The 23423-nt window shown below is 46.9% G+C and overlaps 1 protein-coding gene across 1 annotated transcript; it reads left to right on the plus strand.

Annotated features, from left to right (window-relative positions):
- Window positions 1–933: 933 nt before the first annotated feature.
- Window positions 934–13336, plus strand: LOC129006033 (cytochrome P450 2E1). Its single transcript, XM_054435139.1, has 9 exons — window positions 934–1149; window positions 2044–2203; window positions 5133–5282; window positions 5672–5832; window positions 6240–6416; window positions 7291–7432; window positions 10426–10613; window positions 11113–11254; window positions 12136–13336. The coding sequence occupies exons 1-9, from the start codon at window positions 973–975 to the stop codon at window positions 12318–12320; spliced, it is 1482 nt and encodes a 493-aa protein (XP_054291114.1). The 5' UTR covers window positions 934–972; the 3' UTR covers window positions 12321–13336.
- The last annotated feature ends 10087 nt before the right edge of the window (window positions 13337–23423 follow it).

Consider the following 23423-nt stretch of genomic DNA (forward strand, 5'->3'; position numbering starts at 1 on the left):
ACTCTAACCACACACACAAAAAAGCTCCACAAAATGTCCATGGACTACCTTCATAGAAGGTGGAAGAGGGCCTGTATGAAGAAAATAATTAATACATGAAAGAAGCAGCTAGTCAATGCAGAGCTCTACTGTGTCCCGGGATCAACAAAGACAAGATGTCTTTAAAATCATCTTCCATATTTACCCTAATGTAAAACAAATCCAATAAAACCCTAATGTAATTTTTTAAGAATTTAAATTTGGAATAATTCCAAAGAACAATTTTTCTTAATTTTCTACAGCCAGAATATATACCTTTTAAAAAAATAAAAACAGAGATTAACTTTCTCAGAATTGGTTGACTCTTTCTTTCCTTTTATTTTTCTTCCATGGAATTTTCCAGTTAACTTGAGAAAGTGGAATCAAATTCCGATGTTGATTTTTCCTTCTGGCCCCATTCATGTGGCAGGTGGTGACTCAGGTACTACTGGGGGCAGCTCAGACAAACCTCCTCATCAGACATCAAGAGGCTGTTGCACCAGGAGGGCCGGTACCCTGTCTAGAGGTGGTTGGCATGTGGTTGGTGTTGTATTACGTAAACCCTACTCCAAACAAATTCATGGCAATGTGGCTGGAGTTCCCCTTTGTCTAACCAGTGCCAAAGGGCAGGACCACGTTCTTAACTATGGGTTGGAAACATGTCCCTGGATGTGTTTGCTGGCACAGTGACAGGTGCTAGCAACCAGGGTGTTGACACAGCCCAACTCCATGCTCACCAGGTCACTGGCTGGAACCCCTGGGGGCCACCATTGCGGGAATCATCCTTTGAAACGATGGCCAACAGCAGCTAATAATAAACTAGTAATTTGGGCTAGACGAGAAGCAAGAGGGCATTGGTTGGTGGGTCACCCTCCTTCTCAAAACACATTATAAAAAGCCCTGCGTTTCCACAGGATTGTCCTCCCAGGCTGGCAGCGGGACCCCAGTGGCACCATGTCTGCCCTCGGAGTCACCGTGGCCCTGCTGATGTGGGCGGCCTTCCTCCTGCTGGTGTCCATGTGGAGGCAGGTGCACAGCAGCTGGAATCTGCCTCCAGGCCCTTTCCCACTTCCCATCATCGGGAACCTCTTCCAGTTGGAATTGAAGAATGTTCCCAAGTCCTTCACCCGGGTAAGAGAAATAGTGTTGATTTTAGGGAGAATAACTCAGGAATTGGATCTGGTATGTGTGTATTCAACTCATTTGCAGACAAATTGTGGTTGTTCAATACCAGCCTGTTGTGAATTAACTGAATTGATAGCATCCTGGAGCGACACTCAAAATGTGTCGCTTGTGGTACAGCTGGAGCCCGGAGCCTGCGTGCCAGGCCCCGGAGGCCCCCGCCGGTGCCTTGTCCTGGGGCTGATGATGGTCAGGCCGGCGAGGCCGGGCTGCTGCGACGCCAGGATAACCGGGCTGGCGGCCAGATGCGCACCCGCTGGGCGTCTGCCTGTGTTTGCCAAAGCACGAGTTGAAACGTGAAGTGTTGGGCCAGCCCGTGTGGCACCAATACCTGCCGCCTACGACTGTTGTGAACACTGAATGGGCCAACAAATCTAAACGTTAAATGAACTGATAACGCCGTCAGCACGGAGCAGGCGCTGGCTGTTCGCGCTCTTGAGCGTGCGCTCTGCGGGGCTCAGGCTGGCGGGGGGCCGGGGTCGCCTGCTCCAGCTCGGGCTCCAGCGCCAGAACCGGGTCCAGAACCTTGATTCCGGAAGCGGGCAACGGGGTGGTTGGTGGACTCGCCAGAGGGAAGGGACTTGAGGAGCCGGAGTCCGCGGAGTTGCCCGAGTCCAGGCGGGTGGGGAGCAGAGCAGCTGGAGCCCCTCGAGCGCCCTGCAGACGCAGCAGCCTCTTGTGGGGAGGGTCTCCCCCACCTCGGGCTGGACAAAGACAGCCTTTCCCCACATCCCTCTGGGTTCTCTAGAGCAACAGCAATACCCGCCCGGCAGGGGTGTGGCTTAGAGCCCCGCACCTCCTCGCCGCGCCGCGGGCCTGACTTCTAGCCTCGGGTCTCTGCAGCTGGCCCAGCGCTTCGGGCCGGTGTTCACGCTGTACGTGGGCTCTCAGCGCGTGGTGGTGATGCACGGCTACAAGGCGGTGAAGGAAGCGCTGCTGGACTACAAGGACGAGTTCTCGGGCAGAGGCGACCTCCCCGCGTTCCATGCGCACAAGGACAGGGGTGAGTCCGCGTTCCTGGCACGGGGCAGGGGGCGCATAACACGCCCCGGGACAGTTACGGGCGCTAGCCACTTCGGCGATGGCCAAATACTAAACTAACAGTAATATTACAGTAACAGCATCCGAAAGATGACATCAGGATTAGGGCGATGGCCCCCGCGCGTTGCCTGCGGCGCGAGGCGCACTGAGTCGCCCAGGAATCCAGCCTCTCCGCGACGGTGCGGGCGAGTTTACGGGGATGGGCGGGGCTGCTTCTGAGCAGGAGTCGCCGCCCCCATCACCACCGTTCCGCCTCTGGGCCCGCAGGCTCCTCCCGGGAGCGCTTTCCCCTCCTGTTCAACCGCCTGGGTACAGGTGGCTTCGTCCACCGGGGTCCCCTCACCCACGCTGAGGCGTCGGAAGCTGCGGACACTGCTCGCTTCAGGGCTTTGCTCAGCTGCAGCTGGTGACCTCCAGAGAGGGAGCCTCTGATGTCCCGCCGGGGTGGATGTCCTGAGACCGGGAAGGGGGAAGAGACCCACTGAAATCCCATCTCCCAGCCTCACCTCTGCGGTCTCCTCCACGCTTCCTGTCTCCAGAGCCCCGAGTTCAGCTTAAGCAGAAAGCGGCCTGTTCCCTCTCTCGGGAGAGGAGGGTTGGGGTCTGGAGGTCTGGCTCGTCTTTATCTGAGCACTCTCCCAGCCTCCTGGCTTCAGACCCCAGCGAGGCGGCGGCTGCCGGCCGGCTCTCCTCCTCCTGCTTGCAGACGTGGCCTGCTACTTCTCTCTCCTTCCTCCCTCCCTGCCCTGCGGTTTCAGAGTAGATTAGAAATAACACAGTGTCCCACAGGGACGCCTCTACTTCTTCCTGACGAGGCTCCAGAAAACCTTTGCAATGCTGTGTGGAATTTTAAATCGGTGAGCTGGTGCTCTTGCCCTATTTATTTGTCCAGTGTACATTTCTGCACATTGTGAACATTGAATGGGCCAACAAATCTAAAAATTAAATGAACTGATAAAGAACGCCGTCAGCACAGAGCAGACGCTGGGTGTTCGCGCTCTTGAGCGTGCGCTCTGCGGGGCGCGGGCTGGTGGCCGGCGGGGGTCGCCGGCTCCAGCTCAGGCTCCCGCGCCAGAACCGCGTCCAGAACCTTGTCTCCGGAAGCGGGCAACGGGGTGGTTGAATCACAATTAGTGGCATTTGGTTTTCCTTCTTCTACATTGTGAGTTTTACTTCTCTGGGGTTGCCAAAACCAAAATTAACCATTTCAGTCCTTGTCGTTAACACAGGAGAAGCATTACTGGAGGAGGCTCTGGGGTTCTGTGGTTCAGGAGCTCAGTTCTGGTTCCGGGGAGCCCTTATCTGCCACCCACGGGTCCAAGGCACAGTCGGAGGCAGCAGGGAGGGGAGCGGAATTCACATCAACACAGATGGGGCTCAAGGGGACTTTGCTGCCTCTGCCTGGAGACTCTAAAGTTTCATTTTCATATGACCCACAGGGCGCAGACTGGCGGAAAATTAGCAGAGCCCTGGGCATGGGCTGCACCTGGCCCTTGAGGGACAATGATGGAAATATTCCTTATTAACACAATACTGAGCACAGGCTGTGTGATAATGTGTCAAGGGAACTGCAGACATCCTTTCAGAAAAAGTTCATAAAACGGAGAAAGTTTGGTTCCCAACCTAGATTTTTAACCTGTTGAACTCTGTCTAAATGGGTCATCTCAGGATGCCCTCCACTCAACATGACCACGTCTGTCCCTCTGTCCCACCTGTCTCCTCAGTCCTTCCTCCCCACCTTTCAGGATGAAATGAAACCCTCAGTCCAGCTGCACCCCTGCTCCACCCACCTCATCTCATGTGCCCCTTGCCCCTCTCAGGCTGGACAGCCTTGCTTCTGGAACACACGAGCACAGCTTCACCAGGCACTTTCTGAGCACGCTGCAGGTGCCTCCCAGGAGTGGTCAGTGGTCAATCAGCTAATGAAGCTGCATAGGACATGACCCTTGTTTACCGCACAATGCCCAGAGCTGGCAGGATGTCTTATATGCAGGAAGTACCCAAAATATATTTATTGAGGAAATGATGATGGATACGAGGAAGACAGAGAGCGAGGGAGAGAGGGGCTAGGGGCCCCTGAGGTGTAAAGGGGGTGTGGCTGGGAGTGTGCAGGGGAACAGGGATAATTTCAGGTTCCTATCTGGGAGAAAATAAAAAGGTTTATAGTTAGTTGAGATATGGGTGGGAATATGTGAACATTCTTAAAGAATAAAAAGTTTAGCTTTAGATTTGTTGATTCCAAATGTGTTCATACTCCCAGGAGGATCCATCAGGCAACTCTTGGGAGGAGAGACAGGGCACGGTCAGGCCTTGACAGCTCAGAAGGGCGCAGAAGGGACAGTTCTTGGTTTTCCCAGCTCTGATGCTTTGCACAGTCAGGGACTTGTGTGACCTGTCAGATTTTAGTGAAGAAACTCGCTGTGGAGTTGGAAAGCTGCAAGTTGAGGTGTATGTGGTATGAGGGTTAAAAATCTGTGATAACAGAATGAATGGCTTTTCAAGAATGTTGTCCATAGACAGGAGAGAAGTGGGAGGTGTTCTTGGAGTGGCTGTATATGGTTTTATGTAGCATGGGGAAGACTCAGCAGAAAGGAAAAAGAAAGAAGGTAAATTGACAGCATGAAGAAGAGCACCCAGGAGAGGCTACATGTGATGAAGAAACCGCAGTGCAGACTGTGAGGACCCCAGAAAGGCTCCTCCCCAAAACCTGACCAGTGGCCGGTGCTGGCAGCTCTCAGGCTGGGACATCCCTCTGTCTCTCTGTCCCTCTGCCCCCTCTGCCACTTCTTTACACACCTGTAAATCCTGTCCTGCTCTCCAAGGCCCTCTGTAGCCCATTTCTCCCCAAAATGGGTATTTAGAATAACCTTCTGCTGGCCCCTCTGCCTTAGGAATCATTTTTAATAATGGACCTACCTGGAAGGAGATCCGGCGGTTTTCCCTGACCACCCTCCGGAACTATGGGATGGGGAAACAGGGCAACGAGAGCCGGATCCAGAGGGAGGCCCACTTCCTGCTGGAAGCACTCAGGAAGACCCAAGGTGCGTATCTGCTGCCTAGCAGGGCCCAGTCCTCATGCGGACCAGCGGCGCGGGGAGCCCTGGCTGGGACTCCTAGACTGCATCTGAACCACAGGGAGCTACGGACAAGGAGAGGGTCTCGTGAGTCCCCAGATACTGCATTTTACAACTCTAGTTTCCAGCTACACAGTTCAGGGAGCAAGGGTGGCCATTAAACACGTGACTTGTATCCTGAATACTGTCGAAAAGCAAAGGAAACTCAAACAGGTTCAGACTTTCACTATCTTTGGTAAATTGGCAGTTTTCAGGGCACCTTCTCACAGGCCTTGGTGAACCTCAGCGGGTGACTGAGCAGGTGGAGGAGTCTCCTCGCCCCCATCTTCTGATTGCCCCGACTGCCTGTTTTCTAGGCCAGCCTTTTGACCCCACCTTCCTCATTGGCTGCACACCCTGCAACGTCATAGCCGACATCCTCTTCCGCAAGCGTTTTGACTACAATGATGAGAAGTTTCTAAGGCTGATGTATTTGTTTAATGAGAACTTCTACCTACTCAGCACTCCCTGGCTCCAGGTGAAGCCACTTTCCTCTTTCATCCGTCATCAACTGTAGAGTTTACCTTAGAAAAAGAAGGAAAATTCAGGTTATATGTGATAAACAGGACTGCAAAAGCCAAAGAACATAGCTTCGAGGGGTGTTTGATTAGACAGCCCAAATATTCCGCCCTGAGACATCTCTGGGGCCCCATGCACCCCCTTTCCTAACGTCAGGATGCGTATTGACCTGTGTGTGCACATTTGCCATGCAGAGTGTGCACTGCTGAGGAGAATGGTGCCCAAAAAGGACACTGTTGGCCCAAAATATTCCGAATAAACAATGATTACAGCCACAAATTCAGGTTTGGAAAAAGGTGTTGGTCCAACACACACAATTATGTTGCATCCAGAAAAAAGTAGTAAAATATTTTTTTCCCTCTCTAGCTTTACAATAATTTTCCCAGCTTTCTACACTACTTGCCTGGAAGCCATAGAAAAGTCATAAAAAATGTGGCTGAAGTAAAAGAGTATGTGTCTGAAAGGGTGAAGGAGCACCATCAATCTCTGGACCCCAACTGTCCCCGGGACCTCACCGACTGCCTGCTCGTGGAAATGGAGAAGGTAGGCTCGGCCCTCCCATGATGTGGGCTGTCCGGGGAGGGAACGATTTCAGATTTACAGTGTGACCTGCACTCGCTGGTGTCCAGACCTCCCACCGCAGCACACTCTGAGTTTCATACACACACTCCTGGCTTCAGCATGACCACTGGATGCAAGTCAGCCTGCCTGGCTGCCAAGCTGGCCTGAGGCTTTGCGGTCGCATGGGCGGGACCCTTAGCTCTCTCCAGGCTCTGCTGCTCAACCCTTTCTAGTCTGCAGACTTTGAGAATTGCATTTTGTCTGAGGAGAAGCCCTCAGCCTTCCTTGTGGGCATGTACTCCCCAACCGTGCACAGCCGCAGGGCTTGCAGGCCTCCCCAGCTTCATCCACTTGCAGCCGCTCAGGATCCTGATCCCCTACCCCCTTCCCAGCTTGGTGAAGCTTCTAGTATCCTTGTCTTGTCCTTTCTTGTGGCTTGTGGCTCAAGAACAAATGTGGCGCCCACACTGATTTCCCGGGGCTGTCTGAGCGTCTTCTCCACCAGTTTGGCCCCTCGTGGCAGCAGACACTAGCCCTGTAGCAGGAGGGGTTAGCAGGAGCCGTTTAGCTCCTGCCTGAGCTATGACCAAGGTCAGAGGGGTCTCACCTCTCCCAGGATGGCCCTCATGCTGTGGAGGGAGACAGAGCCCTGGCCTGCCCTCAGCAGATTTCCTGGGAGCCTCATTTCCCTGGCCGTGAGGTGGAGATGACCCTGTCTGTCACAGCTCCAAGTCATAGTTCCACTGGGAGAGCCTCTTGGACACTGTCTCCTGTGTCCCTGTGGAGCTGGGAGGTGGCTGGTTCTGTGCTGAAAGGAGACAAGCAGCCCCTTCTCCTCCTGTCTCTGGCATCACAGGAGAAGCACAGTGCAGAGCCCTTGTACACAATGGATGGTATCACTGTGACTGTGGCCGACCTGTTCTTTGCGGGGACAGAGACCACCAGCACAACTCTGAGATATGGGCTCCTGATTCTCATGAAATACCCTGAGATCGAAGGTAGGCAAGTGACTGGAGGGACACCGTGCGTGCGGCCGCATCTCCCTGGATGGCCAGCCTTGCACATTTTAGGCTGCAGCTTTCTGTTTGAAGCTGCTTGTTAACCCTCACGGTGATGTCGTGAGATGACTGGATGCACTGCTGTGAGGGGAGTTGTTATGGTCTATGCTGGACACCTGGTACTCTTGCACACTGGTTGGTCCATACCCCACTAAGAGGCCCCTGGTTGAGGAAAAGAACATCCCAACACCAGAGTGGAGAGAGGTGGCAGGGTCTGCATTCTGCTCCATAAATAACCTCTTTATGACAGAGAAGATAATGTCCCAGTTCCCCCCGAGTAAGACCTGGTCTTCTAGGCAGAGCAGGTGGGGAGGTTGGAGCTGGAGGGGAGGGTCCTTGCTGGGGTGTCTTCCTCAAATGCGGACATAAGGAGGGAAGTCCAGGAAGAAGCAGCTACAGCTGCCCTGGACCCTCTTCGTTCCTTCCACAGGGCCCCTCCCAGCGGCACCTGGGGCAGTTGGGACTCTGTGCCTAGAGGAGGTGTGAAGGGTCTGGGTCTAGGTGGGCAGAGGGTAGTGCCCTGAGAAACACCCATCTGGGCCAAGTAGAGGTGATGTGAGGGCACCCTCATGCAAACAGGCCAGTCAGGGCTGGCTCCAAGTAAAGGGGAGGAAAGGGAGCTGCAGCCTGGCTGGAGAGTGCCGGGGGGCCCAGAGCCCCTGCCTCTCGCTGGGCTGGATACAGGGCTGGGCAGCCTCTGCCCAAGGCAGTTCACAGCCTGAGTGGTGTGTGCTGCCCTCCTCATGAAGCTGCTGCTAATGGTCACTTGTGGTCTTAAGGCTCGTCAGTTCCTGAAAGTAGGTATTATAGGCTATGAAGTTATTTCCCCCAAGAAAGTCGACATGTGATGGATCCAGGGTCAGACCCTGGGCTTTTCTTGTTCTTTCCTTCTTCTTCTTTTTTTTTTTTTTTGAGGGGACAGGGTCTCACTCTGTTGCCCAGGCTGGAGTGCAGTGATGCAATCATGGCTCACTGTAGCTTCTACCTATTGGGCTCAAGCGATCCTCCCACCTCAGCCTCCCAAGTAACTGGGCCACAGGTGTGCACCACCACACCCAGCTGATTAAAAATTAAAAAAAAAATTATTTTGGCTGGGCACGGTGGCTCATGCCTGTAATCCTGGCACTTTGGGAGGCTGAGATGTGATCACGAGGTCAGGAGTTCGAGACCTTCCTGGACAACATGATGAAACCCTGTCTCTCCTAAAATACAAAAAAGTAGTCGGGTGTGGTGGCATGCGCCTGTATCACAGCTACTCAGGAGGCTGAGGCAGGAGAATCGCTTGAACCCCAGAGGCACAGGGTACAGAGATCCGAGATTGCACCCCACTGCACTCCAGCCTGGCAACAGAGCAAGAATCGGTCTAAAAAAAAATTTGTAGAGACAAGTTGTTACTATGTTTTGTAGGCTGGTCTTGAACTCCTGGGCTCAAGTCATCCTCCTGCCTTGGCCTCCCAAAGTGCTGGGGTTACAAGTGTGGCCACCGTGCCCCATCCCTGACCTTTGCTTTTTCAATCTCATGGAAATGTGAAGGGTGAAGGAGCCAAAAGTTTAGGGAAGGAATCATTGTATGGATCTGCAGTGATTATAAGAGAACTTTCGACTACTCTGCACTAGGGGAACCATGGACTCAAAAAATGTTTTAAATTATTATTTATGAGGAGGTTCCAATATAGACAAAAGGAAAATAAATATGATTGACATGTATATATCCATTGCCAAATTTAACGTTTATTAACATTTTGTGATACTTACATCAGAGTTCTTAAAAAGAAAATGTGTTACAGAGCCAGCCATACTCCACCTCCTCACATCTCCCCACCTCTCTCACCAGAAATGGCTTCAGAATTGCTGTGTGGCTTTGCACTTTTAACAGTTGTTAATTATCAGCACAATATTCATATTATTGCTGTATGTGTTTAATATTTTACCTGGGTACTGTACATAACATTTTGCAGCTTGGTTTTTTCACTCAACATATGATGACGTTCCATGGGAAACTCCAAACATGGGAAGGCTAGGCAACTTGCTCAAGGCAGCTGTTACCTCTGTCAGAAAGACAGAGACTTTCAGACTTCAAGAAGTAGACCCTGCATGTCTGATTCTGTTCTGTAAACCCCCTTCATACTCAGAAGCACTCAATAAACAAGCCTCGGGTAATTATCAACACAAAGATTACCCTCCCAAAAGAAATTTCCAAAACACTTTCATTATTCTCTGCTCTTGACATGAAGAGAACTGAATAAGCCATCATCAACTAAGATAATGGATGCCAAAACATCCTGTAAATAACCTCATAGAGCTTAGCTCTCACTAAGTTTTTGGAGCATTTTCCAGTAATTCAAAGGACCTAGGGAACCTTAAGCACTGCTTAGGATGCTCCATAAACCATCTTCTGCCTGGGTAGGGGAGTGGATGGATGGCTGGGTGGGTGGGTGGATGGATGGACAGATGGATGCATGGATGGATGGTTGGATGGATGGGTGGGTGGATGGATGGATGGGTCAATGGATGTGTGGATGGATGGATGGGTGGGTGGATGGGTGGATGGTTGGATGTATAGATGGGTGGATGGGTGGATGGGTGAATGCTTGGATGGATGCGTGGGTGGGTGGATGGAGGGATGGCTGGGTGGATGGGTGGGTGGGTGGATGGATGGGTGGATGGGTGGTTGGGTGGATGGATGGATGGGAGGGTGGATAAATGGGTGGATGGGTGGATGGTTGGATGGACGGGTGGGTGGGTGGATGGATGGGTGGGTGGGTGGATGGAGGATGGATGGATGGATGGAGGGGTGTATAGATGGAGGGGTGGATGGATGTGTAGGTGGGCAGATGGATAAAAGCGTGATTGAATAGATGGGTGGATGATGGGTGGATGTCCAACTGGCCAGGAACCAATCCCTGAAATTTGTCCCATTCATATCTTGGCAGAGAAGCTCCATGAAGAAATTGACAGGGTGATTGGGCCAAGCCGAATCCCTGCCATCAAGGATAGGCAAGAGATGCCCTACATGGATGCTGTGGTGCATGAGATTCAGCGGTTCATCACCCTCGTGCCCTCCAACCTGCCCCATAAAGCAACCCGAGACACCATTTTCAGAGGATACCTCATCCCCAAGGTCAAGCATGAGCCTGCAGCACACAGCATGAACACCATCCTATCAGCTAATCGCCTTCCTGCCAGGGAGCAGGATGGGGGCCCCAAGACCTTTCTCTTTGGCAGGGGTCACTGAGTGGAGGGGCTGGCCCCACTCCCACCCTGTGGGGTACTGCATCTCCAGAAGTGCTCACATTGGCCTGGTGACCAGAGAGGTGGAGGAAATCTGGAAAAGAGCCTCAGCAGATAGTGCCTGGGACTGTAGTGAATTCTAATGCCAGGAACAAACTATCACAACCAGCCCTGGGGTTAATCCTGTGAGAAGATTAGGGCTTTCGTCTTCACTTAGACCTGACCCCTGACTGCTTTCTATCTAATCCTTCACTAAGCAACTCCTTCAACTGGAAATATACTATCCTATATAGCATAATATTCAAAACAACATTCTTCACTGGGGGTTTCCAGATGAAAGCCCACATTTTGTTAAGATGACTCACTGAGACAGTCTTTGTTTCTTCTAGGGCACAGTCATAGTGCCAACTCTGGACTCTGTTTTGTATGACAACCAAGAATTTCCTGATCCAGAAAAGTTTAAGCCAGAACACTTCCTGAATGAAAATGGGAAGTTCAAGTACAGTGACTATTTCAAGCCATTTTCCACAGGTGAGAAAGATCAGAGGCAGTACCTTCCCTTAAGGAGCAGCCCACACTCCTCATCTCCACTCCACATGTACTCTGCCCTCGTCCCAGGCACCCACTGACACCCCAAACCTCACTGTGTGCCCTGTTTCTATTGACAACATGACCCAAATGTGCTCTTCCCTGTTCAGAGAAGTTACATAACATCTTTTAGCAGCAATCCTGGGAATGAAGTGTTGTAGGTGGATTTTTTTTTCCAAAGACTAGACATTTTACATCATTCATTGCTGAATTCTGTTTCTATTTTAACAAGACTTAGTGAAAAGCTCTCAAAGCCATATTACCCAATTCTCCCTAATTTTAAACCAGAGCTACTAAACAAACCTAACCTTTGGTTACCTAGAATCATCACAGGAAGCATCAAAGCCTTCCTGGGATGTGACTCAGTGATTCTCTTTGAGGCACTTGTCCTCCTTCCCAGGGCCTCATCTTAGGGATTGTTGTGGGACGATCATACAACCAACTCCATACTTTTCACACCCAGTGCTGGAGCCCCAGCTTCTAACAGGGCACTACTTCCCTCCTGTAGGCATCACTGGTGAGCACTGGGGGTGCCTTCTTTACTGGGCAGACACGGTCTTCCCAACTTAACACCGGTTTTTGCAGTTGAGCTCTGGATAATTGAGATTGTATGAAGGCTGGTACCCGAATTAGTCAGTGTCGCTGGTATTCTTCCACTCAAGTACATTTTGTGCCTCTTTTAATAGGCAGAGAGGGGTGAGTCCTGCCTTGTGATGGCCGTTTGCCCACAGCCTCCTCCTCCCTGCTTCCCCTAGTCTCACTATTAACAATGTCATGTCTCTGAAACTCCCTCAGTGTCTTATCAATACCATTGTTACTTCTAGGAAAACGAGTGTGTGCTGGAGAAGGCCTGGCTCGCATGGAGTTGTTTCTATTGTTGTGTGCCATTTTGCAGCATTTTAATTTGAAGCCTCTCGTTGACCCAAAGGATATCGACCTCAGCCCTATACATATTGGGTTTGGCTGTATCCCACCACGTTACAAACTCCGTGTCATTCCCCGCTCATGAGTGTGTGGAGGACACCCTGAACCCCCCGCTTTCAAACAAGTTTTCGAATTGTTTGAGGTCAGGATTTCTCAAACTGATTCCTTTCATTGCATATGAGTATTTGAAAATAAATATTTTCCCAGAATATAAATAAATCATCACATGATTATTTTAACTATACGTTAAGTCATGGAATATCTTAATTGTTCAAGTGATTCTCACAGAGAGAGTTTTTTTTTTTTTTTTTTCTGAGAGTTTTGCTCTTGTTGACCAGGATGGAGTGCAGTGGCATGATCTTGGCTCACTGCAACCTCTGTGTCCTGGGTTCAAGTGATTCTCCTGCCTCAGCCTCCCAAATAGCTGGGATTACAGGCACCCGCCACCATGCCAGCTAATTTTTTGTATTTTTAGTAGAGACAGGGTTTCACCATGTTGATCAGGCTGGTCTTGAACCCCTGACCTCAGGTGATCCACCTACCTCGGCCTCCCGAAGTGCTGGGATTACAGGCATGAGCCACTGTGCCCAGCCAGAGAGAGGTTTTAAATATGTGTTTACTTTAATATTAAGTTATAGCATAACTTTCATATTATTGAAAAGCTCTTCCATCTAGGATCACATCACTTCAGTGTCAGAAACATATTGAGGTGGGGAATTTGTATTAGTCAGGTTTCTCTAAAGGGACAGAAACAATAGGATAGATGTATATACAAAAAGGAGTTTATTAGGAGAATTGACTCACGTGATCATAGGGTGAAGTCCCACAATAGGCCATCTGCAAGCTGAGGAGCAGGGAAGCCAGTCTGAGTCCCAAAACCCTAACAGTAATCCTTTCCTAATGTCAGGATGCATATCGACCTGTGTGCACATTTGTCGTGCAGAGTGTGCACTGCTGAGGAGAATGGTGCCCAAGAAGGACACTGTTGACCCAAAATATTCCAAATAAACAATGATTACAGCCACAAATTTAGGTTTGGAGAAAGTTGTTGGACAACTCACTTTATGGGACAAGTTAATAAATAAGATTTTGCAAACCCAATTGCACTATCATCCTCACTATTCTGGAAAGGTTGAATGGACTAATGGTATCTTGAAGCTAAAATTAGTTAAACTAACAGAGTCAAGTGTTTTATCTTGGTCAAAAGTTTTTACCACTAGCCTTAATGGTAATTAGATTAACCCCATGGGAAAACACAAACTAACTCCTTATGAAATAATTACTGGAATATCTATTCCTTTGATAATACAATGTTGTGTATTCCCTGTACTCGTTAGCTCTAATGTGACTCAACAATGCAAGGCCTTGATGCATTTTGCAAATGTACATTTCCACCAGGTGAAGTAGGCTTTCTATGAACCACCAATCGATAATGTTCAGATCTTCCATCACCTAGAACCTAAAGATTGGGTCTTTTGGAGATGACATTAGAGAAAAACTGCCCTTGAGTCTCACTGAAAAAAACCATACCAGGGTCTTCTTACTACTCAACACTGCAGCAAAGCTTCAGGGTCTTGAGCCTTGGGTTCATGTCTCTGAACTAAAGAGAGCTCCCTTGGATTCTTGGACTTGTCAACCTATAGGTGACTTAAAATTGAGAATATCCAAGGGAAATTTTTTTTAGAAACAGATGGCATCGCAAAGTAGACAGCTTTCCCAAGATGGTGCACAGAGACTTCATTTGACTCTTTTTCATTGACTAAGATTTGTTTTTGTTTTGCATTAATGTAAAGCTGTTCAAACTTCCTCTTTTGTTAGGAACTTTCACTACTCAAACCAAACATCCTCTAAGGTCTGCTGTGCAGAGTATAGCCACTCTCACTAACTGAAGCAATTGGTGACTATGTCATCTAGTTATATGGGAAGAATCAAAAGTAATATTAGAACCTCATCCCATACACATTTGGGTGAGCAATTCAGGAAGCTGACTTTATCAAAACATTTGGTATCCTTCCCTTGGCAGATTGGTTGATTTTTTTTCAATATATAAATATTATCATTCTGTGTTTGTTTCTTGATTGTGAAAACATTTGGAGAGAACTGATTATTATAATCAGAGCTAGGAAGATTATCAAATAATGTTGCTGCTGCTATTTGAAGGGGTGGCCTGCCCATCCACACTTGTGGGCATTTCTCATCGGGTGGAACGAGAGACTTAAGAAAAGAAAGAGACACAGAGACAAAGTATAGAGAAAGAAAAGTGGGCCCAGGGAACCAGCGCTCAGCATACGGAGGACCCATGCCGGCACCAGTCTCTGAGTTCCCTTAGTATTTATTGATCATTATCGGGCATTTCTCGGAGAGGGGGATGTGGCAGGATAATAGGGTAATAGTGGAGAAAAGGTCAGCAGGAAAACATGTGAACAAATGTCTCTGCATCATAAATAAGGTAAAGAAAAAAGTGCTGTGTTTTTGATGTGCATATACATAAACATCTCAATGCCTTAAAGAGCAGTGTTGCTGCCAGCATGTCCTACCTCCAGCCCTAAGGCGGTTTTCCCATATCTCAGTAGATGGAATATACAATCGGGCTTTACACTGAGACATTCCCATTGCCCAGGGACGAGCAGGAGACAGACGCCTTCCTCTTATCTCAACTGCAAAGAGGCCTTCCTTCATCTCTTAATAATCCTCCTCAGCACAGACCCTTTATGGGTGTCGGGCTGGGGGACTGTCAGGTCTTTCCCTTCCCATGAGGCCATATTTCAGACTGTCACATGGGGAGAAACCTTGGACAATACCTGGCTTTCCTAGGCAGAGGTCCCTGCGGCCTTCTGCAGTGTATTGTGTCTCTGGGTACTTGAGATTAGGGAGTGGTGATGACAAACATTCTGCCTTCAAGCATTTGTTTAACAAAGCACATCCTGCATAGCTCTTAATCCATTTAACCCTGAGTTGACACAGCACATGTTTCAGGGAGCACAGGCTTGGGGGTAGGGTTACAGATTAACAGCATCTCAAGGCAGAAGAATTTTTCTTAGTACAGAACAAAATGGAGTCTCTTATGTCTACTTCTTTCTACATAGACACAGTAACAGTCTGATCTCTCTTTCTTTTCCACATACTATTGTATTTTATTTTTTATTTTAAAAATTTTTTCATCTCCATAGGTTCTTGGGGAACAGGTGGTAGGTATTTGGTTATGTAAGTAAGTTCTTTAGAGGTGATTAAAAAAAACAACTTGCTCATGCATGTTTATAGCAGCACATTCACAATTGCAAAAATGTGGAACCAACCCAAATGCCCATGATTCAATGAGTGGATAAAGAGACTGTAGTATATACATACGATGGGCTACTACTCAGCCATAAAAAATAATGAGTTAATGGCATTCACAGCAACCTGGATGGTATTGGAGACTATTATTCTAAGTGAAGTAACTCAGGAATGGAAAATCAAACATCGTATGCTCTCACTCATGAGTAGGAGCTAAGCTATGAGAATGCAAAGGCATAAGAATAGACTTTGGGGACATACAATGGACTTTGGGAACTCACAGGAAAGGGTGGGAAGGGGGTGAGGGATAAAAGACTGTTAATTGAGTTCAGTGTATACTGCTCAGGAGATGCGTGGATGCGTGTACCAAAAATCTCACAAATCACTACTAAAGATTGGTTGATATTTATGATCAACTAGTTTGACATTGGGAAGAAGCTACAGAAACAAAGGGATAGCCTATAATTACTACTGGTTTTCTTTCTCTCTCTCTTTCTTTTTCTTTTCTTTCTTTCTCTCTCTCTTTTTCTTTTCTTTCTTTCTCTCTCTCTCTCTTTCTTTCTCTCTCTCTTTTTTTGAGACGGAGTCTTGTTCTGCCACCAAGCTGGAGTGCAGTGGTGAGATCTCTGCTCACTGCAACCTCTGCTTCCCAGATTCAAATGATTCTCCTGTCTCAGCCTCCCGAGCAGCTGGGACTACAGGCAAACGCCACCACGCCCAGCTAATTTTTGTATTTTTAGTAGAGACAGAATTTCACCATGTTGGCCAGGATGGTCTCGATCTCTTGACCTGGTGATCCGCCCACCTCAGCCTCCCAAAGTGTTGGGATTATAGGCGTGAGCCACCGCGCCCAGCCTACTACTGGTTTTCTTAAAGTATTCACTTGCTCTTAATGAAACTGCAAAAGGTTTTCATTTTTAGTTCTGAAATCTGTGTCTTTTTGAAACATCTCAGATTTATATCCCAAGAATTCAACCTTTGTGATACCTTACTGAATTCCAATTTGCAGGCCATACATATTGCCTTCTGTTCTTTATCCCTTTGAAAAGGTATGTCTTTTCCCTCGACTATGATGATAACTGTCTCCATTTTTTGGGTCAACCCCTGTAACTTTTTGTCTGGTTATAATTCTGATTTTATGGCCTGACACTGAAACGTTTCTTTTCAAGGTCTAGAAAAAGCAATGTTTTCCTCCAGTATCACTTGATTCTGTACTCTTGGCTTTTCTTGGTATGTCTGAATTGTTCAATGTAATCAGGAAACTTACCATGCTGTTATTAAGAGCCATGTATTCCCCAATCAACGTACTTGTTTTCTTGTTTACATTCCTCTATAATATGGTGTATACTCATAACACTGGACACACTCTTCCTGTGTCTGGTTAAAGTACCCTTTTCATCAGGTTTGACTTCCAGGTTATCTAAATGGGCCTTTAACATTCATATTTCTAGCAGGAACCTTAAAACTTTCAGTCTCTACTTACCTATTACCCAGTTCCAAAGCCATTTCCACATGTTTAGATATTGTCACAGCAGTACCACATTCCTGGTAACACAATTTGTCTTAGTCTACTTGAGATGCTATAACAAACTATCATAGGCTGGATGGCTTTAACAACAGAAATGTACTTCTCATAGTTCCGGAATCTGAAAAGTCCAAGATCAGGAGCTGGCTGATTTGGTTCCTAGTGAGGGCTCTCTTCCTCGTTTGCAGATGGTTGCATTCCTATCATGTCCTCAGATTGCACTTCCTTGGTTCATGCATGTGGGTAAGTTGGGGAGAGGCAGGAGAGGGGAGATTTTCCTGCTCTTATAAGGCCACTGATAAAGGTCCCACCCTTGTGACTTAATCTAAGCCTAATCACCTTCCAAAGACCATACCTCCAAATATTACCACACTGGGGGTTAGGATGTCGACATATGCATTTAAGGAGGGACATAAATATTCAGTCCTTAACACAAAGGGGGTGGTTGTGGTGACCATGGTCAAATACTCAGGACAGGAATTCATGGTGGAAAGCTGCAGTAGGGAAATAGGAAAGGCACTGGGAAGTGGGCTGTCTTCTCCTCAAGGACAATTTCCTCCTTGTGAAAGCAATAATCTTCATTAAATGTTAAAAAAGGGACGGGTGGTAGTAACCTCTACCAGGTTTCCTCTTAGGTCTGGGAGTGTGGGGTGTAGGTTGTGACAGAGAGCCAAGCCAGGATCATGACACAGTTGTGTAATTTGAAGATGCCTTACTTAGTCTGTTTAGTGTTGCTATAAAGGAATATCTGAGGCTGGGTAATTTATAAAGAGAAAAATAAGTTTATTTGGCTCGTGGTTCTTTAGGCTGTACAAGATGCATGGCACTAGCCTCTCCTTCTCATGAGGGCTTCAGGCTGCTTCCACATATAGTGGAAGATAAAGGGGGAGCTGCTGTGTGCAGAGATCACATGGCAAGAGAGGAAGCAACAGAAGGGGAGGGAGGTGCCAGGTTTTGTTTTCTTTTAACAAGCAGTTCTCATGAGAACTAATGAGTGAGAACTCACCCACCCCAAGGGAGGACATTAATCTATTCATGAGGGATTTGTCCCTATGGTCCAAACACCTCCCATTAAGTTCCATCTGCAACACTGGCAACGAAATTTCAACATGAGATTTGAAGAGGTCAAACAAACCAAACTACAACTAAAGGGAATATTGGGCCTGAGAGTCTGACTGGCAAATATCCTTTAAGCCAAGGAGCTGTGTGGGTGCACAAGCTTGCAAAGGCGACGATGACATCTGCAATACTGTCATAATGAACCAAGGTGCAGTAACCCAACTGGCAAAGTGAGAGCCCCAATTAAGGGTGGGGCAAGCAAACAGTTTTCCACATTCCAAGGTTTTGCCCCCAAATGGGTGATGTTCTATTGCAAATAGGTTTTAAATCATATGGCCTGATTTGGGCGTGTGTTGTTAATAGGCTGTGAGGTTGTTTGTCAAAACATTGGCCTGTGGGCAGGCCCTCTGGCTCAGTTGTTGGTTTGTTCAGTCACACAAAAGCCAGGAAAATCTTTAGGTTGTAAGGCTTAAAGTAGCCAAAATTGATGGCTTGTGGTCCTTAGCATTCATGGTGTTGGTTTAAACAATGGCTTACTTGGAAGATTTTAGCCTCTGGCTTGCAAACCAATGAAAGCACCCAGACCAATATAGTAAGGAGATCAATAGTATACAGAACAGTGTGCAGCTGTGTTTGACTGGCTTTTGTTGTTTATTATTGAATTTCCTCCAGAATGTACTACTGCCAAGAAGGGGTTGTCTGGTTTTTTCATTATTGTATACGGTGTTGATTTTATTATCTCCAAATTTTTATTTACTAAGTGGAGTTTTCTACCTCCATTTTTGATAGTCCATACTGATTGTGGGAATGGCCCTGTAGTACTAATTTTAAACTTCTTGAAGGGAATCAGAGGGAGATCCTGGATTATTTATCTTCTTATGACTGAAATATTCAGAAAGTGGGGGAGGGGCCAAGATGGTCAATTAGAAGCAGCTCTAGCCTGTGGCTCCCATCTAGAAGAACAAAAACGGTGGGTGAATCCTGCATCTTCAGCTGAGGTATCCAGGTTCTCACTGGGACTGATTTGGCGATTGGCGCGATCCATGGAGACTGAGGAAAAGCAGGGCAGAGTGACGGCTCACCCAGAGGCTGCACAGGGTAAGGGAAACTCCCACCCACAGCCAAGGGAGGTGGTGAGTGATTGTGCTACTGCATCAGGGAAACCACGTTTTTTCCACGGATCTGTGCAACCCACAGATCAGGAGATCCCCTCATGAGCCCATGTCACCAGGGTGGATCCCAAGCACAGAACTGTGAAGGCTCTTGGTGGCTGCTTGGGTTGCAGCCAGCAGCAGCACACTGGAGACTGCCTAAGATGACTGAATTTCCAGGGGGAGGAGTGGCTGCCATCATTGTGGCTCCATGTGGCCGTTTTACCCTGCCTGTGCCAGGGAGACTGGATGGTTTGGACCAGGAGGAATTCCCCACAGTGCAGCACAGAGGCTGTGGCAGACTGCAGCCATGCTGCTTCTTTAGATGGGACCCAGGTCCATCTCTCCTCACTGTATGGGGCCTCCCTGCGGGAATTTCAGCAACTCCAGCCAGATGTTTGCAGACAGAACTCTGATCTCCCTAGGATGGAGCCCCTGTGGGAAAGGGCAGCCATGGTCTCCAGTTCAGCAGACTTAGTCTTTCCTGCCTGCTGGCTCTGAAGAGTCCAGGCAGTCCGGATGAGGGGGATTCCAACCAGTGCAGTGCATCCACTCTGTCAAGGGGCAGCCAGAGTGCTTTGTTAAGCCGGTCCCTGATCCCATGCTGCCTGATTGGGTGAGATCTCACAAGAAGGTTTTCAGACACCTCATACAGGAGAGTTCTAGCCGGCATCAGGTTTTTGCCCCTCTGGGATGGAGCTTTCAGAGGAAGGAGCAGGCAGCCATCTTTGCTGTTCTGCAGCCTCCACTGGTGATAGCTCCAGGTGCAGGAGGGACCCCAGCAAATTGGGTCTGGAGTGGACCCCCAGCAAACTGCAGCAACCCTGTGGAAGGGGGGCCTGACTGTTAAAGAGAAACAAACAGAAAGCAACAACAACAACATCAACAAAAAGGACCCCACAAAAACCCAATCCAAAGGTCAATAGCATCAAAGATTGAAGGTAGGTAAACCCAAGAAAATGAGAAAGAAATCAATGCAAAAAAGTTGAAAATTCAAGAAGCCAGAGTGCCTCTTCTCCTCCAAATGATCACAGCACCTCTCCAGCAAGGGCACAGAACTGGGATGAGGCTGAGATAGATAAATTGACAGAATTAGGCTTCAGAAGATAGGTAATAACAAACTTTGCTGAGCTAAAGGAGTATGTTCTAATCCAATACAAAGTTCTGTCAGTGGAAACCCTACAAGCTAGAAGAGATTGGGGGCCAATATTCAACATCCTTAAAGAAAAGAATTTCCAACCCAGAATTTCATATCTGGTCTAACTAAGTTTTATAAGTGAAGGAGAAATAAAATCCTTTTTAGACAAGCAAATGCTAAGGGAATTCATCACCACCAGGCCTGCCTTGCAAGAGCTCCTGAAGGAAGCACTGAATATGGAAAGGAAAAACTGTTACCAGTCGCTACAAAAACACACTTAAGTACACGGACTAATGACACTATGAAGCAACTACATTAACAAGTCTGCAAAATAACCAGCCAGCATCATGACAGGAACAAATTCACATATACCAATATTAACCTTAAATGTAAATGGGCTAAATGCCCCAATTAAAAGACCCAGAATGCTAAGCTGGATAAAGCATCAAGACCTATTGGTGTGCTGTATTCAAGAGACCCATCTCATGTGCAAAGACATACATAGGCTCAAAATAAAGGGATAGAGGAAAATTTACCAAGCAAATGGAAAGTGAAAGAAAGCAGGGGTTGCCATCATAGTTTCTGACAAAACAGACTTTAAATCAACAAATTCAAAAAAGACAAGGAAGGGCATTACATAATGGTAAAGGAATCAATTCAACAGGAAGAGCTTACTATCCTAAATATATATGTACCCAATACAGGAGCACCTAGGTTCATAAAACAAGTTCTTAGAAACCTACAAAGAGACTCAGACTCCCACACAATAATAGTGAGAGACTTTAACACCCCACTGTCAATATTAGACAGATAATTGAGACAGAAAATTAACAAAGATATTCAGGACTTGAACTCAGCTCTGGATCAAGTGGACCTGATAGATATCTACTAAACTCTCCACCTCCAAACAACAGAATATACATTTTTCTCAGCACCATGTGCCACTTATTTTAAAATTGATCACACAATTGGAAGGAAAACACTCTTCAGCAAATGCAAAAGAGCTGAAATCATAAAAAACAGTCTCTCAGACCACAGCATAAACTAGAAGTCAAGATTAAGAAACTCACTCAAAACCACACAACTACATGGAAATTGAACAACCTGCCTTGCAATGACTCCTGGGTAAATAATGAAATTAAGGCAGAAATCAAGAAGTTCTTTGAAACTAATGAGCACAAAGAGACAATGTACCAGAATCTCTGGGATGCAGCTAAAGCACTGTTAAGAGGAAAATTTATAGCACTAAAATGACCACACCAGAAAGCCAGAAAGATCTCAAATTGACATCCTAACATCACAACTAAAAGAACTAGAGAACCAAAAGAAAATGGATAAATTCCTGGACACATACACCCTTCCAAGAGTGAAATAGGAAGAGGCTGAATCCCTTTATAGATCAGTAATGAGCTCTGAAATTGAGGCAGTAATAGCAGACCAAAAAAAAAAAAAAAAAAAAAAGCCCAGAACCAGACAGAGTTACAGCTGAATTCTACCAGAGGTACAAAGAGGAGCTGGTACCATTTCTTCTGAAACTATTCCAAAAAATTGAAAAGGAGGGGCTCCTCCCTAACTCATTCTATGAGGCCTGCATCATCCTGATACCAAAACCTGGCAGAGATACAACAAAAAATGAAATCTTCAGGCCAATATTCCTGATGAACATTGATGCAAAACTCTTCAATAAAATAATGGCAAACTGAATCCAGCAGTGCATGAAAAGGCTTATCCACCACAATCCAGTTGGCTTCATCCCAGGGATGCAGGGCTGGTTCAACATATGCAGATCAATAAACATAATTTATCACAAAAACAGAACTAAAGACAATAACCACATGATTATCTCAATAGATGCAGAAAAGTCCTTCCATAACATTCAACATCCCTTCATGTTAAAAACTCTCAAAAACCTAGGTATAAAAGGGACATACCTCAAAATAATAAGAGCCATTTATGACAAACCCACAGCCAATATCATACTGAGTGGGCAAAAGCTGGAAGAATTTCCCTTAAAAACCAGCATAAGACAAGGATGTCCTCTCTCACCACTGCTATTCAATATAGTATTGGAATTTATGGCCAGGGCAATCAGGCAAGAGAAAAAAATAAAGTGTATTTAAATAGCAAGAAGGAAAGTAAAATTGTCTTTGTTTGCAGATGACATAATCCTGTATCTCAAAAACCCCATGGTCTCAGCCCAAAAGCTTCTTAAGCTGATAAGCAACTTCAGCAAAGTCTCAGGATACAAAAATCAATGTGCAAAAATCACAACCATTCCTGTACACCAACAACATACAAGCAGAGAGCCAAATCATGAATGAACTCCCATTCACAACTGCTACAAAGAGAATGAAATACCTAGGAATACAGCTAACAAGGAAAGTGAAGGACCTCTTCAAGGAGAACTATAAACCAGCTCAAGGAAATCAGAGAGGACACAAAAAAATGGTAAAACATTCCATGCTCATGGATAGGAAGAATCAATATCATGAAAATGGCCATACTGCCCAAAGTAATTTATAGATGTAATGCTATTCACATCAAACTACCATTGACATTTTCCACAGAATTAGAAAAAACTACTTTAATTTTCATACGGAACCAAAAAAGAGCCCATGTAGTCAAGACAATCCTAAGCAAAAAGAACAAAGCTGGCGGCATCAAGCTACCTGACTTCAAACTATACTACAAGGCTACAGTAACTTAAACAGCATGCTACTGGTACAAAAACAGACACATAGATCAGGGGAAGAGAATAGAGAACTCAGAAATAAGTCCACACAGCTACAACCATCTGATCTTCAAGAAACCTGGCAAAAAAAAAAAAAAAAAGTAATGGGGAAAGGATTCCCTATTTAACAAATAGTGCTGGTGGCCGGGCACAGTGGCTCACACCTGTAATCCCAGCACTTTGGGAGGCCAAGGTGGGTGTATCACGAGGTCAGGAGATCGAGACCTTCCTGGCCAACATGGTGAAACCCCATCTCTACTAAAATACAAAAAATTAGCCAGATGTAGTGGCGCGTGCCTGCAGTCCCA

This window comes from Pongo pygmaeus, chromosome 8 (assembly GCF_028885625.2).
Source record: "Pongo pygmaeus isolate AG05252 chromosome 8, NHGRI_mPonPyg2-v2.0_pri, whole genome shotgun sequence".
In the NCBI taxonomy this organism is placed as follows: domain Eukaryota; kingdom Metazoa; phylum Chordata; class Mammalia; order Primates; family Hominidae; genus Pongo; species Pongo pygmaeus.